This window comes from Tamandua tetradactyla, chromosome 12 (genome assembly GCF_023851605.1).
Source record: "Tamandua tetradactyla isolate mTamTet1 chromosome 12, mTamTet1.pri, whole genome shotgun sequence".
Classification (NCBI taxonomy): Eukaryota; Metazoa; Chordata; class Mammalia; order Pilosa; family Myrmecophagidae; genus Tamandua; species Tamandua tetradactyla.
The window spans coordinates 51,145,890-51,164,432 of NC_135338.1; the positions used below are offsets into that span (position 1 = coordinate 51,145,890).

Genomic DNA, 18,543 nt, shown 5'->3' on the forward strand with positions numbered 1-18,543 from the left:
TAACGGAATAGAATACTTTCAATCAAAATTGTCCAAGAAATCTCAAACGTACCATCACCACTGTAACCAATCAAGGGAGTTTGACCAAGTTTGTCCACAGAAAACTAACTGCAAGTTGTGAAGAGCCCAGCTTAGGATGTGGGAATGTTAGCAGGAGGCAAACAGGAGCAAGCCATCAAAGAACTTGTGGCAAAGTATAGTGAGATTGTTCATTTGAAAACCAGTTGCTGAACACCACCAAGGGCCAGGCCCGTTCACAAGTGTGCCTGTCCTGATTCTGCCAAGGCAGACTAGGAAATGAAATGACACCGTACTAAGTTACCAGCTGACAGTCTAGGAAAGATGAGCCAAAGGGGCAAACTGCTGCCTTCAGAGGGAGTAAGGCCAATGACATCAAAGAGCTTCCAAATAAAAATCAGTGGTAACTGAAGCAGTCTTGCTCTTGTAAACATCTCTGGGCCATTTCACAGACCAAGAAAACCCAGGGTTTCAAACTGAGAAATGAAAGTTACCTTCCTTGATTGATCCCAGCCTCTTCTGATTGCCATTTGATCCAACACGTGTCTATTTCATTTCTAAGGTTTATTCACTTGTGTATTTCACACCTCCCATTAAACAGTATGTTTGGAGAATAAGGGAGACACATTCTCTTGCTTTAATTGTCATTATTTTTTCTCCCCTTTTCTCCGCCTGCCTGCCTGGTGAGGAAGTGGCTTACCAGGGAAGGGACAGTACACTCTACTGGAAAGAGCAATAGACCACAGCATGATGCATACATTTTGCCTGCTCTGGTCCTTTCCTATAAAATGAGGTGAATGGACTTAGGGACCTCTAAGCCGTTTTGAGCTCCACAAGCCTGCTAGTCTGTGTAGGTGCTCAGCACCCACCATTTATTTGCCAGATATTAACTATTCCTCCCTAAGGTTTCAAGCCAGGGATATAATGCCGAGTGCTACAAAAGTAGAAAACCAATAAATGAAGAGTGATGGAATTTTAGATATAAAATTCGATATCCTGGACAAAAGCTAAGAAAAAAGTTTCAAAGGAAGCCCTTCTCCTGAGCCAGAAGCAATCTCTGAAATCCTGGGTCTTGCAATGCCTGGGGAAGAGGCAGGAAGAAGCAGTAGTTTCACCCTCTCATGTTTTAAAAAAACAAACAAACAAACAAAAAAACCAGAGGATCAATTGTACAAGTGATTTGTATACTTCTTTCTCTTTCTCACCACGGCAAATTGAGAAAACTCTTGTAGAGGTTACCCTTGGGGGAGTTCTTTTCCTTTTTAAAGTTTCTACATGCAGTTGTGTCAGTGTTCAGTAAATACCTGGTAGATGAGTGAATGAGCTGCGATGCCTGCTATGTGCTACGGGAGGAGAAGCTCCACACTCTGGGCTGCCCAGGGGGCACTTTTAGCCAAAAAAGAGGGGGAAACACCCTTGTTTTTAAACCTCTACTGGTTTATTCCACCCAGGTATCCCTTTAAAAAGGGTTCTCCCAAGAAAACAGTCACCATGTTGATGGAGTTGCCACAGTAAACAAGGGACTAGAGGCAAAGGAGAAAGAAAAATGTAAAAATGCATCCCACTTACCATTGATTCGCTAATCAGCAATAACAACAGGGCTTCTTCAGTATTTTCTTGAGGACAAAAAATGCTGCATAAAAAAAATCAACTTTGATATATGGCAATTCCAAAATAACACAAAATACACGACTACGAGCAGAATTGAATCAACACTCAAAGCTTCTAGATTTTTATACAGAAACCATGAAAAATATTGTATAATTTGGACTCTTGAATTAATCTGCTTATCTCTATGGTAATCTATGGAATTTATGCATTTTAGCTACTCAATTTAATGGCAAGCAGACGAATGAAGTAAAGCTATAAAAACCAAGTTAAGAGCCCAAGTAACATACATGCCCATTATTGAGACAGAAATTTAGAGCACTACAAACTGGCATTATCTAAGTAATACAAGCTTTCTTCTAAAGCTATTATGGAGGTATAAATTGCAGACGTTTCACTAAATAGTACTCTTACTTATTACCTTGCATCTCTTACACTGTCATTTAGACAAACTAAAAGATTGGAAGCAATTTTAGAGCTTGGATAATTTTTCTAATACTCTAAGAATGTAGTGAGTTCTCTTACTTTAACACACTTACTTTATTATGGGGTGGCATGCAAGAACTGGCTTTATTAATATATTTTATGGAATTTGGCTGAATTCTAAAATCTTGGATTAAAGAAAAAGCTTTTAAGCTCAATATTGCTCAGGATTACAGAACAATAAAAACCCAAACATGACCCAAATCTCTACATTCTATATCGTACTTTTTTTTTAAACTGAGAGGTTCAGATTTTTTTTTTTAATGCTTTTATTTATTTATTTTTACATGGGCAGGCACCGGGAATCGAACCTGGGCCCTCTGGCATGGTAGGCGAGCACTCTGCCTGCTTAGCCGCCGCGGCCTGCCCTATATCGTACTTTTTGTGTTTTGCTCACTTTTAAAGACCTGTAATATATTTTCCTGTTCCAAAGATGTCTAGAATCCTTTGAGTAGAACTGTGAATGCTATCACTAATGGGGACAAATGTACCTTTTTTTCAAGGAGTGGAAGAAGAGTTTGCGATAAAAATGAACTTGGCTAAGAAACTTCTGAATGTTTTGGAGATGACTGGATAGATGAAATTTATATCTTCCTGGGGTAATATTACAATTATTTAATTTAAGGGATGGGAATAATTCCCCACCTCCAAAATGGTAAAATATGTTTTCCAAATAATTATAAATACTTGTACTCTTTGAACAGCTAGCAATTTTTGCACTGCCTCAAAGGATGATGAAAAGCAAATTAGAAAAAGTACAGCACCTGGTACTTTTACTATAATTCTGACTCATCAAAGATAAGGAACCAAAGGTGGTTCCTATTGCTCTTACAGGGCTAAAATTTTATGAAAAGAATGAGGCTGAGAACAAGGAAAAAGATTCTGGGATTTGCAGTGACATCCTTAAGAGTCAGCTTGAGATTATCTGGGTTTCTCATAAAATAGGACATTTCTTTCCCCTTACATTCAGAATGTAGTTGAAAAGGCTCTAAATTCATTATTCTCTGTCTTTCCCTCTCTCCTTGCTTCCTTCCCTCCCTCCCATGCTCCCTCTTTCCCTTCTCTTCCAGTAATCATTCCCTGATGTCCTAGTTTGTGCTTACATGCAATTGGGCGCTGTAAATGAAGTAGTAACATTAACCACTTTTTTATGTCTAGCCAGTCCTGGATTGTCCATGCTAATAGAAAAGCAAGAGAGGTCATGTTAATTGTGACTTAACACCAGCCAATTCAGAGAAATGGATAATCCCCAAATTCCATTTGAGCCATCCACCAGGCCTAAATGTCTAAATGCTAGGGTGTGTTATTTTTTTTTACCAGAGTTGCTAACAAGTAGCACATTAACTGATTCTAATTCCATTTCCTCTTCCCTCCCTCTCCCTGTAGGCAAGAGAGGTACTAAAGAAGACTACAAAGCTCCCAGGGTTGGCAGGAAGAAGTGGGGAGTGGGGGAAGGACAAAGGGCAGTTTTAAAAGATGTGGGAAAAACAAATAATGGGAATAATGCTTCTCAATAATTATGACCTCTACACCCATTTCTGGACACTCCTTCCCTGTTCTTTGCTCAAAAGTGTAGGGCTCAGGGTGGAGGGCCGAAGTTGTTGGGTACTTTCTCTTGTGATATTCTCCCCATGGGGGGGGCCAAGAGCCTCAGGGGAAGAATGTGGTGTGCCCAGGCCTCAGCCCTAACGAATGGAAAAACTGAGGCCACAGGCCCAGAAGAAGCCACTTAAAGGGCAAGATGGGAGATAAAAAGTGACAAGGGTGGGAAACAGGGAGCAAACAGTGAGTACAAGCTTCTAAGAGCTGGGCTGCAGGCTGGTGCAGGAGGCAGCAGTGATCATGGACCGAACTAAAGGTGGTTGTAATACTACTTGGGAAATTCCTGGAGAAATACAGCTTCTGATAAAATCCGGAGAATCAAAGCCAAGAATGGCTAAAGCCATATTCCCTCCCCAAGTCACAGTGTCTCTTAAACATATCAAAGCAGAATCTACTGGCAATTTCAGATTGATATGGAAGGGTGAGTGTAGCAAAATAGGAAAAGGATTTAAATTAAAAATTAAGAATGCCTCGATTATTAGGGACTGTTGGCCCCATCTTAGGATTGCCTACAACTCTTCCTTTTTTGTCAATCTAAACAGGTCACAAATCCTATTATAAAGAGCATTACAAAGAAAGAAGGGTCCTTTCTGCAAACCACAAGGGTCACTGAAGCATGCTCTGTTGAGTGGATCTGATGAACAAGGGCTTCTTTGCTTCTGGTGAGTGGATGGGCCTCCCCACAGCAGGTGGGCAATGTGCATGGAGGGGAGGAGAGGACAGTCAACCAGAGGTGTGTACAGCTGGCCAATGACACATCTTGGCCACCAAGAAGTTGTCCTGACCCTTTCATGCCCTCATCTTTCCACTTTAAACAACTGGTCTATCCTTACCAAACCCTTCGTGTTGGCTACCAGGAGGTTCAGACTTATGTTTAGTACTCCAAGAAAGTAACTTTCACCTCCCAGGCCTATAAAGGAGTCTAATGCATTGCCTGACACTCACTAGTATTCAGTAAATCTTTCCATTTCATCCACTCCATGGAACTATCATGGTATAATCTCCTTCTTTATGTTGTGCTTATTATATATGCATTTAATTATCTAATCTGGGAAAAGCTTTTTTAGAAGGAGGAATTCATTGAAAGAAAAAATAAACTTGTACAATAGAGTCACAATAAAACCAAACATTGAATTGTCAGGAAGTTCAAAAAAAATTGACCTTTACCTAGACTGATGAAGAAAACAGAGAGAAGACTCAAATTAACAAAAATCAGAAATGAAAAAGGGGAGATCACTAACAACCTTATGGAAATAAAAAGAACTATAATTTGCCAACAAATTAGATAACTTAGATGAAGTGGTTAAGTTTTCTATAAAGACACATTCTATCAAAGCTGACTCAAGAAGAAAGAGAAAATCTGAATGGATCTGTAATAAGCAACTACTACAAAAAAATCTTCCAAGAAGAAAAGCCCAGGACCAGATTTACTGGTGAATACTATCAAACACTTAAGAAGAATTAATACCAACTCTTCAAAAACAAACTCTTTCAAAGAAGAGAAGAAGAGAGAACACTTCCTAACTCATTTTATGAGGTCAGTATTGCCCTTACTCAAACCAGATAAAGCCATTACAAGAAAATTACAAACATCTCTTATGAATATAAATACACATACCTTCAACAAATTACTAGCAAATTGAATCCAAGCCATGTAATATACCACATCAATAGAATAAAGGACAAAAACCACATGATCATTCCAACCAATGCAGAAAAATGCAGTTTACAAAATTCACCTTCATAAAAATATTCATCAAACTTGGAATAAAAGGAACTGCCCTCAATCTGATAAAGACCATCTATGAAAACCCATGGATACAGCATATTTAATGACAAAAGATTAGCTGTTTCACCCCTAAGATCAGGAATAAGACAGGATATCAATTCTTGTCCCTTCTATTCAACATTATACTGGAGGTTTTAGCCAGGGAAATTAGGCAAGAAAATAAAATAAAAAGGCACCCAGATTGGAAAGGAAGAAGTAAAGCTGTCTTTTTTTGCAAGTGATGTGATGTTATATATAGAACGTTCTAAGGAATTCACTAAAGACTATTAAAATTAATAAATGGGCTCAGCAAGGTTGTAGAATACAAAATCAATATACAAAAATGAAGTGTATTTTTACACACTTGCAAGAAACAACTTAAAAATGAAGTTAAGAAAACAATTCACTTACAGTAGCAACAAACTACTATTTTAGTGATAAAATACTGAGGAATAAATTTAACAAAGTTCAAATCTCATACCCTGAAAACTACAAATCATTATTGAAAGAGAATAAAAATGACCTAAATAAATGGAAAAACATCCCATTTTCATGAATCAGAAGACTTAATATCATTAAGATGATAATATTCCCCAAATTGATCTACAGATTCAGTGCAATCCTCATCAAAACCCCAACTGCCTTTTTTTTTAGAAAGTGACAAACTGATCTTAAATTCATATAAAATGTAAGGGATTGGAAGTTGGGAGGCAATGAGTTTCTTTCTGGGATGATGAAAAAGTTCTAAAATTGATTGTGGTGATAGATGGCACAATTATGTAAAAACACTAAAAGCCATTGAATTGTATACTACAATTGGGTGAATTATATGGTTTGTGAACTATGGCTCAATAAAACCATTTTTTAAAAGAAAACTGATGGCATGTATCTGTATAGTAAGGGAAACAAAGACAATTTCCTAACTCACTCTATGAGGTCAGCATCACCCACATACCATGGCCAGATAAAAATATAACATGAAAATTACAGACCATTTTCCCTTATGGATATAGATGCAAAAATCTAAATCAAAATACTAGCAAACTGAATCCAACAGCACATTAAAAGGATTATACATCATGAACAAGTGGGATTTATCTCAGGAATTAAGGGTGGTTCAACATAATAAAACCAGTCAATGTAATACACCACATTATACAGTGAAAAACCCACATGATCATCTCAGTGAATACAGAAAAGGCATTTGACAAAAATCCAGCACCTTTTCTTGATTAAAACCCCACAGAAACTTCCTCAACATGCTAAAGGATATTTATTTTTTTAAAAAAACTATAGCTAACGTCATATGCAACAGCGAAACATGGAGAGCTTTCCTTCCAAGACTAGGAATAGAACAGTGAGGCACGTATTCACCACTGCTACTGAACATTGCACTGAAGGCTCAGGGCCAGAACAACTGGGCAAGAAAAAGAAGTATAAGAAATCGAAACTGGAAAGGAAGATGGAAAACTATCCTATTCACAGATGATGGATCCTATATATGGAAAATCCCAAAGAATCTACAAGAAAGCTACTAGAGCTAATAAACAAATTCAGCGAAGTGGTGGAGTACAAGATCAACTCGCAAAAATCAGTATTGTTTCTATACACCAATGAACAATATGAAAAGGAAATCAAGAAAACAATTCCATTTATAATAACAACCAAACGAAATGTCTAGGAGTAAATTTAACCACCAAGAATGTAAAGGACTTGTATAAAACAATGACAAATTGTAAATCATTGTCAAAAGAAATTAAAAAAGATCTAAACAAATAGAAAGACAAATTGTGTTCGTGGATTGGAAGACTTAATATCATTAAGATGTTATACTACCCAACATGACTTACAGATTCAGTACAATCATAATCAAAATTCCAACAGCCCTCCTCATAGAAATAGAATTGCTAATCACCAAATTTATATGGCAGAGCAAGAGACCCGAAATAGCCAAAACCATTTTGAAAAAAAAAATAATGAAGTTAGAGGACTCACACTTTACAATTTCAAAACTTATTACAAAGTTATAGTAATCAAAACAGTGTGTTACTGGCACAAGGACAGACATATAGACCAATGGAATAGATTTGAGAGTTCAGAAATAAAGCCTCACATCTAGGGCCAATTGATTCTTTTTTTTAAATCTTTTTTTTTTAACTGTTTTTATTGTATAGTATAACATATATACAAAGCAAAGAAATAAAAAAGCAATAGTTTTTCAAAGCACTCTTCAAGAAGTGGTTACAGGACAGATCCCAGAATTTGTCGTGGGCTACCATATGATCCTTTCATATTTTTCCTTCTAGCTGCTGAAAAATATAGGAGGCTAGAGGGCTTAAATATTTTTTTATACTCACAATCGACTTTTAATTCCTTCCTTTTTGTGAAAAATAACATGTATACAAAAAAGCTATAAATTTCAAAGCACAGCACCACAATTAGTTGTAGAACATATTTCAGACTTTGACATGGGTTACAATTTCACAATTTTAGGTTTTTACTTCTAGCTGCTCTAAAATACTGGAGACTAAAAGACATAGCAATTTAATGACTCAGCATTCGTATTCATTTGTTAAATCCTATCTTCTCCATATAACTCCACCATCACCTTTAATCTTTCTGTTCCTTTCTTTAGGTGTGTTTGGGCTATGGCAATTCTAAATTTTTCATATTGGAAGGATCTGTCACTAATATGGGGTAGTGAGATGGAACTATCTGATGTTCCGGAGAGGCTGGGCTAGGTTTCAGGACTTATCTGGACCAGGGACCCATCTGGAGGTTTAGGTTTCTGGAAAGTTACTCTAGTACATGGAACCCTTGTGGAATCTTATATATTGCCCAAGGTGCTCTTTAGGATTGGCTGGAATGGTCCTGGAGGGGATTGGCAGTTTATGATAGGCAGCAAGGTTTAACTGAAGCTTGCATAAGAGCAACCTCCAAAGTAACCTCTTGACTCTATTTGAACTCTCTCTGCCACTGATACTTTATTAATTACACTTCCCCCTTTTTGGTCAGGATGGAATTGTTGATCCCACTGTGCCAGGGCCGGATTCATTCCTGGGAGTCATCTCCCACATCGCCAGGGAGACTTTCACCCCTGGATGTCATGACCTATGCAGGGGGGAGGGCAATGATTTCACTAGCTGAGCTGGGCTCAGAGAGACTAAGGCCACATCTGAGCAACAAAAGAGGTCCTCCAGAAGTAACTCTAAGGCATGCCTATGGGTAGTCTAAGCTTCTCTGCTTACTCTTCACAAGAGTAAGCCTCAGGACTGACGGCATGTCCTATTGATTTGGGCGTCCCTAAAGTTTGACACAGTATCAGGGGATTCCCTGATGGTAGGGTTTAATAGTTCCATATTCTTTCTTTCATCCCTCAGGGGGCTTTGCCAATACTTTTTTTATTATCTGCTTAATATACTCTAGGATGTATCCAGGCATTACAATAATCAATACAGGATTAAAGGACCTCTTTCTTATGCTGTCATCCCTGTACTTCAATTGTTCAAATGAACTATACAGTAGGTTGAATTAGATTATGTACTACAGAAAATTTCAGTTTCAGATCAAATAAGCCTTTCTTTCACTGGCCTCATAGAGTATGTGTGGTTCTAAACCACACACACTGTCTTCCTTACTCTTAGGTTCTGAATACTTTAACCCCAGGCTGTTCGGCTTCATTCTTATCTCTAAATATCAGGTTATATATATAAAACAGTCTCTCAGAATCCAGAAATAATAATCACCGCTCCGGACTTAATGTGTCTGCTCTAAAAGCTAGCTTATAATTTGGGCCCCTGTTTTCTTTTCTTTTTTTTTTTTTTTAAAGGAAAGACAGAGAGAAGGAAGGAAGGAAGGAAGAAAGGGAAACATTTTTTAAACATTTTCTTGTTTTATTGTATTCTGTTTCTCCGTTTTTGTTACATGGGCTGGGGCCGGGAATCGAACCGAGGTCCTCCGGCATAGCAGGCAAGCACTTTGCCCGCTGAGCCACCGCGGCCCGCCCCTGGGCCCCTGTTTTCTTGTAAGTATTTTCTAAAGGTGACCATACCATTCTTGTTCTTTTGTTTCTGGCTTATTTGTCTCACCAAATGTTCCACATGTTCATTCACAATGCTGCATGCTTCACAACTTCGCTCCTTTTTGTAGCAGCACAACCTTCATTCATAAGTATACACTATTGGTCGTCAATCTACTTCTCCATCAGTGCATCCTTCAGCCACCTGCACTCAATGGGCATCATGTAGAGGGCCAAAGTCCACAGTCCATCAACATTCCAATTTCAGATAATTTCATTGTTCCCAAGAGAAAAAAAACCAATAAACACATCCTCGCCAAATAGGAAATCTAAACCTCCTCTTAACTCATGCCCCACCTGCCATTATTTACTTCTGCTGTTGCTGGGGTATTGCCGATGGTTTCCTTTTGAACATAGCTCATAGCATGCAATAGCAATTTTCCCCCTGTACACTAGATTTAAACACTCTTTGTACAAGAATCATATCTTTGAAGTAATTCTTGCGAGAATTAATTCATATTTCTAGTTTAATCAGTGGGACACGTAGGTCTATACAACCCCTTTCAATTTTGTTCATCTTCAATATGGTAATATTATAGACCCACTAGAGAACCACCTTCACTCCTATCTACTCCCTTACATTGGAGTTCAATCTCATTAGCTAACGGTTAAGCCATCTCTAGCTTCTGTGTATCTCTATGTCCCCATATATTCTGTACTATAAGCCTCTGATTATACCTTTATGCTGGTCATAAAAGTACAATCATACAGTATCTATCCTTTTGTGTCTGGCTAATTTCACTTAACATTATGTCCTCAAGCCTCATCCATCTTGTTATAGGCTTCAAGACGTCATTTTGTCTTACTGCTGCATAATATTCCATTGTATGTATATACCACATTTTGTTGATCCACTTCTCTGTTGATGGATAATAGGATTGTTCAATCTTTTGGTGATTGTGGATAATTCTGCTATGAACATTGGTGGGCAAATGTCTGTTTGTGTCATTTCTTTCAGCTCTTCTGGGTATATACCAAGTAGTGCTATTGCTGGGTCATAGGGCAACTCGATATTTACTTTCCTAAGCAACTGCCAAATAGTCTTTCACAGTGGTTGCACCATTATACTTTCCCACCAGCAGTGCATAAGTGTCCCAGTTTCTGAACATCCTCTCCAACATTTATAGTTTCCTCTTTGTTTGATAGCAGCCATTCTTATAGGTGTGAGGTGGCATCTCATTGTAGTCTTGATCTGCATTTCCCTTATAGCCAATGAAAATGGGCATCTCTTTATGTGCTTTTGAGCCATCTGTATTTGCTCTTCAGAAAAATGTGTGTTCATATCTTTAGCCCATTTTATAATTGGGTTGTTTGTTCTTTTGTTGTTGAGTTGTATGATTTCTTTGTATATACAGGAAATCAAACTTTTGTCTGATATGTGATTTCCAAATATTTTCTCCCATTGAGTTGGTTACCTCTTCACCATTTTGACAAAGTCTTTTGAGGTGCAGAAGCATTTGATTTTGAGGAGTTCCCATTTATCTATTTTGTCTTTTGTTGCATGTGCTTTGGGTGTCAAGTTTAGAAAGCTACCTTCTATTACTAGGTTGAAGATGTTTCCCTATATTTTCTTCTAGAAGCTCTATGGTGCAAGTAGTTATATTTACGTGTTTGATCCACTTTGAGTTAATTTTTGTGTAGGGTGTATGATGGGGGTCCTCTTTCATTCTCTTGGCTATTGATATGCAGTTCTTCCATACCCAATTATTCAAAAGACTATCTTGTCCCAGTTCAGAGGATTTGGGGGCCTTGTCAAAAGTCAGTTGACCATAGATTTGGTGGTTTATTTCTGCACTCTCAATTCGATTTCATTGGTCAATGCTTCTATCTTTGTGCCAGTTGCATGCTGTTTTGACCACTGTGGCTTTATAATAGGTTTTAAAGACAGGGAGTATTAATCCTCCCACTTTTTTCTTCTTTCTAAAGATGCTTTTAGCTATTCAGGGTCTCTTTTTCCCTTTCAGATGAATTTGGCAGTTAGCGTTTCCAAATCTTCAAAGTACGTTGTTGGAATTTTGATTGGTACTGTGTTGAATGTGTAGATCCATTTGGGGTGAAGTGACATATTAGCTATATTTAGCCTTCCTATCCATGAGCAGGGAATGTCTTTCCACCTATTTAGATATCCTTTGATTTCTTTTAGCAATCAAAACAATCAATTCTTTTAGTAGTTTTCTGTGTGCAAGTCCTTTACATCCCTAGTTAAGTTCATTCCTAAGTACTTGATGCTTTCAGTTGCTATTTTAAATAGAATTTTTTCCTTAACTGACTCCCCAGATAGCTCATTGCTTGTGTATAGAAATGTTACTGATTTTTGCACATTAATTTTATATCCCGCCATCTTGCTGAATTTGTTTCTTAGCTTTCCAGTAACTTTGCTGTAAATTTCTCAGGATTTTCCAAGTACAGTACCATATCATCTGCAAATAATGAGAATTCTACTTTTTCATTTCCAGTTTGGATGCCTTTTATTTGTTTATCCTGCCTGACTGCTCTAGCTAAAACTTCTAGCACAATGTTGAATAATTGTGGTGACCGTGGACATCCTTGTCTTGTACCTGATCTTGGGGAAAAGCTTTCAGTCTCTCTCCATTGAGTACGATGCTAGCTATCAGTTTTTTATATATTCCCTTTATCATACTGAGGTAGTTACCTTTGATTTTGTTGAATACTTTTTCAGCATCAATCAAGATGATCATGTGATTTTTCCCTTTTGATTTGTTAATGTGCTGTATTACATGAATTGATTTTCTTGTGTTGAACCATACTTGCATTCCTGGTATAAACCCCACTTGGTCATAGTGTATAATTCTTTGAATGTGCTGTTGGATTCGATTTGCTAATATTTTATTGAGAATTTCTGCTTCTTTGTTCATTAGGAAAATCGGCCTGCAGTTTTCCTTTTTAGAGCATCTTTACCCGGTTTTGGTATTAAAATGATATTAGCTTCATAAAATGAGTTGAGTAGAGTTCCTTTTTCCTGAATTTTTTTGAAAAGTTTGAGCAGGATTGGTGTTAGTTCTTTTTGGAATGTTTGATTAAATTTCCCTATGAAGCCATCTGGTCCTCGCCTTTTCTTTGCAGGAAGATTATTTTTTTCAGGTTTTAAAACTTTTCGTTTGCATATTTAAAAAATTGTGCATTCCAATAATTAAAATCATTTAAACAACAACAAAAAAAACGGCACTCTGATTAAACTGCATTTCACAGCCTGGAGGACATCTTGGACCAGCTTTGCTTTTACTCTAGATTTAATGTTATCCCACCCAGCTTCTTCCTTCATCAATATGCAAATTCTTTTCCTACCCTGCTGGCCAGACAGGCAGCTGGGAGAGGCAGGTGTGGCCTCCCTTGTCAGTAGTTCTCAATTCTTTGATGTGAAAAGGGGCAGCACAGTCATTTAAACTTGATCCAACCTCTTTGCATCCTACAAAGTTAACAGCTAAAAGAAGTAAAATAAGAAAGCAATGCTTGTGGAATGTACAGTGCATACTGGTGGCACACACCTCATTACGATTCACCTACTTGCCTCTCCTGTATCATTTCTTTGAAAGACAGTGGATTTTTCTCTGTTGTTTCTGTCTTCTTCAATTTTGACTTATCGAATTTCTCAATCTCAGCCATATCGGGTTTGTCAGACATGGTTGTAGAGGAAGCTGAGTGAGGCACTTTGAGCTAGGAGAGTCCGATCTGCTCAGTGGCCACCATCGAGTCTGCAGGAAGATTTCTGATGACTGATTGAATCTCTTTGTGATTGGTTTGTTGAGATCTTCTATTTCTTCCTGAGTTAGTGTAACTTGTTTATGTGTCTCCAGGAATTTGTCCATGTCATCTACGTTGTCTAGTTTGTTGGCGTATAGTTGTTCATAGTATCCCCTTATGATTTCTTTTATTTCTTCAGGGTCTGCAGTAACGCACCCCTTCTCATTTCTGATTTTGTTTATTTGCATTCTCTCTTTTTTTTTCTTTGTCAATCTTGCCAGTGGCCCATCAATTTTATTGATTTTTCTGAAAGAACCAACTTTTGGTTTTACTGATTCTTCCTATTGTTCTTTCGTTCTCCCACTTATTTATCTCTGCTTTAATCTTTGTTATTTCTCTTCTTCTATTTGCTATGGGGTTAGTTTGCTGTTCTTTTACAAGTTCCTCCAAGCATGCTGTTAAGACCCTGATTTTTGTTCTTTCTTGTTTTTTAATATATGCATTTAGGGCCTTTGCCACATCCCATAAGTTCTGATAAGTTGTATTCTCATTTTCATTCATCTATCCCATAAATTCTGATAAGGTGTATTCTCATTTTCATTCATCTCCAGATAGCTACTGATTTCTCTAGCAATTTCTTCTTTGGCCCACTGGTTCTCTAAGAGTGTGTTATTTAATCTCCACATATTTGGGAATGTTCTCATTCTTTAGTGGTTATTGAGATCCAGCTTCATCCCATTGTGATCAGAGAAAGTGCTTTGAATAATTTCAGTGTTTTTAAATTAAAAGACCTGTTTTGTGCTCAGCATATGATCTATCCTGGAGAATGTTCCCTGAGCACTAGAGAAGACTGTATATACTTGTGCCTTGGGGTCGAATGACCTATATATGTCTGTTAGGTCTAATTCATTTATACTTGATAAATGTTAAATAACTTTATTTAACTTCTTTATTTCCTTGTTGATCTTCTGTTTGGTTGTTCTGTCTACAGAGGAGAGTGGTGTATTGAAGTCTCCTGCTATTACTTTTGAAATATCTATTGCTCCCTTCAGTTTTGCCAATGTCTGTCTCGTGTAATTTGGAGCTCCTTGATTGGGAGCATAAACATTTATGATTGTTATATCTTCTTGGTGATTGCCCCTTTAATTAGTATATAGTGTCCTTCTTTGTGTCTTATGATGTCTTTACATTTAAAGTCTATTTTGTCTGATATTAGTTTGACTACTCCTGCTTTCTTCTTTTGGTTACAACTTGCTTGGAAAATCTTTTCCATCCTTTCACTTTCAATCTATTTGTATCCTTGTGTCTAAGATGCGTCTCTTGTAAGCAGCACATAGCTGGATTATGTCTCTTAACCCATTCTGCCAATCTTTATCCTTTAATTGGTAAGTTTAGTCTGTTAATATTCAAAGTTATCACTGAAAATGCGTTTCTTGAATCCACCATCTTATCTTTTCATTTTATTTGTCAGATCTATATATTCTTTCCCTTGTTCTCTTTGTACTCTTTTCAATTACCCTTATGGTACTCTTCAATTCTGTGCCCTCCTCCAGACCACCCCCCCCCATCTTTTTTTTTCAGCTGTTAGAACTCCTTTTAGTATTTTTGTAGGGCCAGTCTATTGTTGGCAAATTCTTTGAGGACTTTTTTGCGAGTGAAAATTTTTCTCTCTTCTTCAATTTCGAAGGACAGTTTGGCTGGGTACAGAATTCTTGGCTGGAAGTCTTTCTCTTTCAGGATCTTGAATATATCTTACCACTCACCTCCAGGGTGCTAGGTGAGTAGTCTAAACTTATTCTCATTTGTCTTCCCTTGTATGTAGTAGACAGTTTTTCTCTTGCTGATTCAGGATTCTCTGCTTCTCTTCAACATTTGGCAGAATGATTAGTATGTGCCTTGGGGAAGGCCTATTTGGATTTATTCTGTTTGGAGTTCGTTGGGCTTTTAGACTTATATATTTATGTCCTTTTTGAGAGTTGGGAAGTTTTCCCCCATTATATCCTCAACTACTCTTCCTAGCCCTTCACCACTTCTCTTCTCCTTCTGGGACACCAATGATTCTTACATTTGTGCACTTTGTTTTGTCTATCATTTCCGTGAGATCCAATTCAATTTTTTCCATCTTTTTTGCCATTTTCTGTTTGAGTCTTCAAAGTCAGTTATCCTATCCTCTATATCACTCATTCTTTCTTTTTTCTCTTCAAATCTGGTGTTGTTTGCCTTTAGTATATTTTTTATTTGGTCAACAGTCTTTAATCTCTGTGGTATCCGCTATTTTTCTATTTATTCCTTCAAATTTCTCTTTATGCTCTTCTACTGTCTTCTTGATCTCCTTTATGACATTTGTTATCCCACTTATTTTATTAAGTAGAGTTGTATGAACATCTTTGATTAGTTGTTCCAACATCTGTGTATCCTCTGGTGTTTTAATTTGGTCATTAGGCAGGGCTTTATCTGTCTGCATTGTTGTTCTAGTTTGCTAGCTGCTGGAATGCAATATACCAGAAACGGAATGGCTTTTAACAAGGGGAATTTAATGAGTTGCTAGTTTACAGTTCTAAGGCCGAGAATTAAAACAAGTCTATAGAAAAGTCCAATCAAAGGCATCCAGGGAAAGATACCTTGGTTCAAGAAGGCCGATGAAGTTCAGGGTTTCTCTCTCATCTGGAAAGGCACATGGTGAACACGGTCAGGGCTCCTCTCTCAGCTGGAAGGGCACATGGCAAATACAGCATCATCTGCTAGCTTTCTCTCCTGGCTTCCTGTTTCATGAAGCTCCCCGGGAGGCGTTTTCCTTCTTCATCTCCAAAGGTCGCTGGCTGGTGGACTCTTTGCTTCGTGGTGCTGCAGCATTCTCTGCTCTCTCCGAGTCTCTCCGAATCTCCAAAACGTTTCCTCTTTTATAGGACTTCAGAAACTAATCAAGACCCACTCAAATGGGTGGAGACATGTCATCCCCTAATCCAGTTTAACAACCATTCTTAACTAAATCACATCAACCAGGGAGATGATCTCATCACAGTTTCAAATATACAGTATTGAATAGAAATTATTCTACCTTTAAGAAATGGGATTTATATTAAAACATGGCTTTTCTTAGGGGGCATACTTCCTTTCAAACCAGCACATTCCACCCTCTGGCCCCTAAAAAAGACATGTTTTTCCCATATACAAATATATTAACTTCATAACAATATCAGAAACCTTAAACCTTTCAGTAGCAATACAATGAAGTACAAAATTAGAGACAGTATAAAATCTCATCAAGTCAGTTACAGGCATGGTCTGTCCTAAGGCAAAATTCTCTCCATTTGCTCTGGACCTTTGAAAACTCATGACAAGTTATTTGCTGCCAACATACAAAGGAGGAACATTCATAGGATATATATATACATTTCCATAGGGAGGAAGGAACACAGGGGTCACCGGACCCATACAGTTTCGAAAACCCGCAGGGCAAAGTCCATTAGATTTCAAAGTCTGAGACTCATTTATCCTCAGGGCTTTAGAAAGTGGCAGTCCCACCCTTTCCAAATGCCTACGCCTGCCTCTCTCTGAATGCAACCTTGGGGGACACTGGGGAGACCACCTTTCTCTCGGCTCCACCCTCTCCAAGCATTGGGGCCGCACCCGGGCTCTCTGCCATCTCCGGGGCACACGCTCAACCCCTCCATGTGGTGGCAGCCAGGCTCTCCCCAAACCCCAAGAAACGTGCTTCACCCTCTCCAAGGCCTGAGGCGGCATGACTCTTCCACTGCAACCAGGTGGAAGGCCCATCCTCTGCCTTTGGGGCAAACTCACCCTTTCCATGGGCTTGGGTGGGTTGGCTCTCCTGGCCCGTGGCTTCTTGACTTCAGACCTCAGCCTCCATGGTTTTGCCTCTGAAGTTATTTTTCCTCCAATGTGTCCCTTCTCTGAACCCCTCAGTCCAGACTGGCAGCGGCTCTGTTCATACAGGTCCCACAGCACTCTCGTTGGCTTTCTATGCAGTAGCCCTGGATCATGCCCATCAGACATAAGGAGTTTCCACAAATCCTTCCTGGATAACTCCATGTCTGATCCTGGCTTTCTCTGAAATGGCTGGCTGGTTCCACATTTGGTTAAATCCACACTATACTCTGTAGTCTCCCTTTCTGTAGGCCCAGAATTTTCCGGGACCTCAATTTCTGGTTTCTTTTTACTCAAGAGTTCAGTTTTCAGCTTATCTCTTTCCTGTCGCATTTCACTATAAGCTGCAAGGAGAAACCAGACTGCACTTTCAGCATTTAATTTGGAGATCTCTTTTGCTAAATATCCAAGTTCATGGCTTTTAAAATCTGCCTTCCAGCCAATACCATTAGTCAACTTTGCCAGATTATCTGCCATTTTAAAACAAGGATCACCTTCCTTCCAGTTTTCAATAACAAATGCCTCATTTCTTTCTAAGGCCTCATCAGAGGTATCTTTAGAGTCCACATTTCTACCAACAGTCTCTCCAAAGCATTCTAGGCCTTCTCTATCAAGCTTCTCACAACTCTTCCAAAATCTTCCCTTTATCCATTTAAAAAGCCATTCCAACATGTTTGGTATTTGCAAACTGTAGCAGCAGCACCCCACTCTCCGGTACCAAAATCTGTTCTAGTTTGCTAGCTGCTGGAATGCAATATACCAGAAACGGAATGGCTTTTAACAAGGGGAATTTAATGAGTTGCTAGTTTACAGTTCTAAGGCCGAGAATTAAAACAAGTCTATAGAAAAGTCCAATCAAAGGCATCCAGGGAAAGATACCTTGGTTCAAGAAGGCCGATGAAGTTCAGGGTTTCTCTCTCATCTGGAAAGGCACATGGTGAACACGGTCAGGGCTCCTCTCTCAGCTGGAAGGGCACATGGCAAATACAGCATCATCTGCTAGCTTTCTCTCCTGGCTTCCTGTTTCATGAAGCTCCCCGGGAGGCGTTTTCCTTCTTCATCTCCAAAGGTCGCTGGCTGGTGGACTCTTTGCTTCGTGGTGCTGCAGCATTCTCTGCTCTCTCCGAGTCTCTCCGAATCTCCAAAACGTTTCCTCTTTTATAGGACTTCAGAAACTAATCAAGACCCACTCAAATGGGTGGAGACATGTCATCCCCTAATCCAGTTTAACAACCATTCTTAACTAAATCACATCAACCAGGGAGATGATCTCATCACAGTTTCAAATATACAGTATTGAATAGAAATTATTCTACCTTTAAGAAATGGGATTTATATTAAAACATGGCTTTTCTTAGGGGGCATACTTCCTTTCAAACCAGCACATTCCACCCTC

The 18,543-nt window shown here is 38.5% G+C and overlaps 2 protein-coding genes across 5 annotated transcripts in view; both read right to left on the reverse strand.

Moving 5' to 3' along the window:
- The window catches only part of TTC7B (tetratricopeptide repeat domain 7B), a 315,415-nt gene that overhangs the window by 143,370 nt on the left and 153,502 nt on the right, over nucleotides 1–18,543 (reverse strand). For all 4 annotated transcript variants that reach the window (XM_077123321.1, XM_077123320.1, XM_077123319.1 and 1 more), the window contains exon 8: nucleotides 1,588–1,651. In XM_077123321.1, coding sequence (XP_076979436.1) covers nucleotides 1,588–1,651 — 64 coding nt within the window. The remainder of the gene's footprint in view (nucleotides 1–1,587; nucleotides 1,652–18,543) is intronic.
- On the reverse strand, nucleotides 9,493–13,763 carry LOC143652110 (thymosin beta-4, Y-chromosomal-like). The gene has a single exon (XM_077123316.1). It carries the CDS (start codon nucleotides 13,197–13,199, stop codon nucleotides 13,068–13,070), a length of 132 nt encoding a protein of 43 aa, XP_076979431.1. The 5' UTR covers nucleotides 13,200–13,763; the 3' UTR covers nucleotides 9,493–13,067.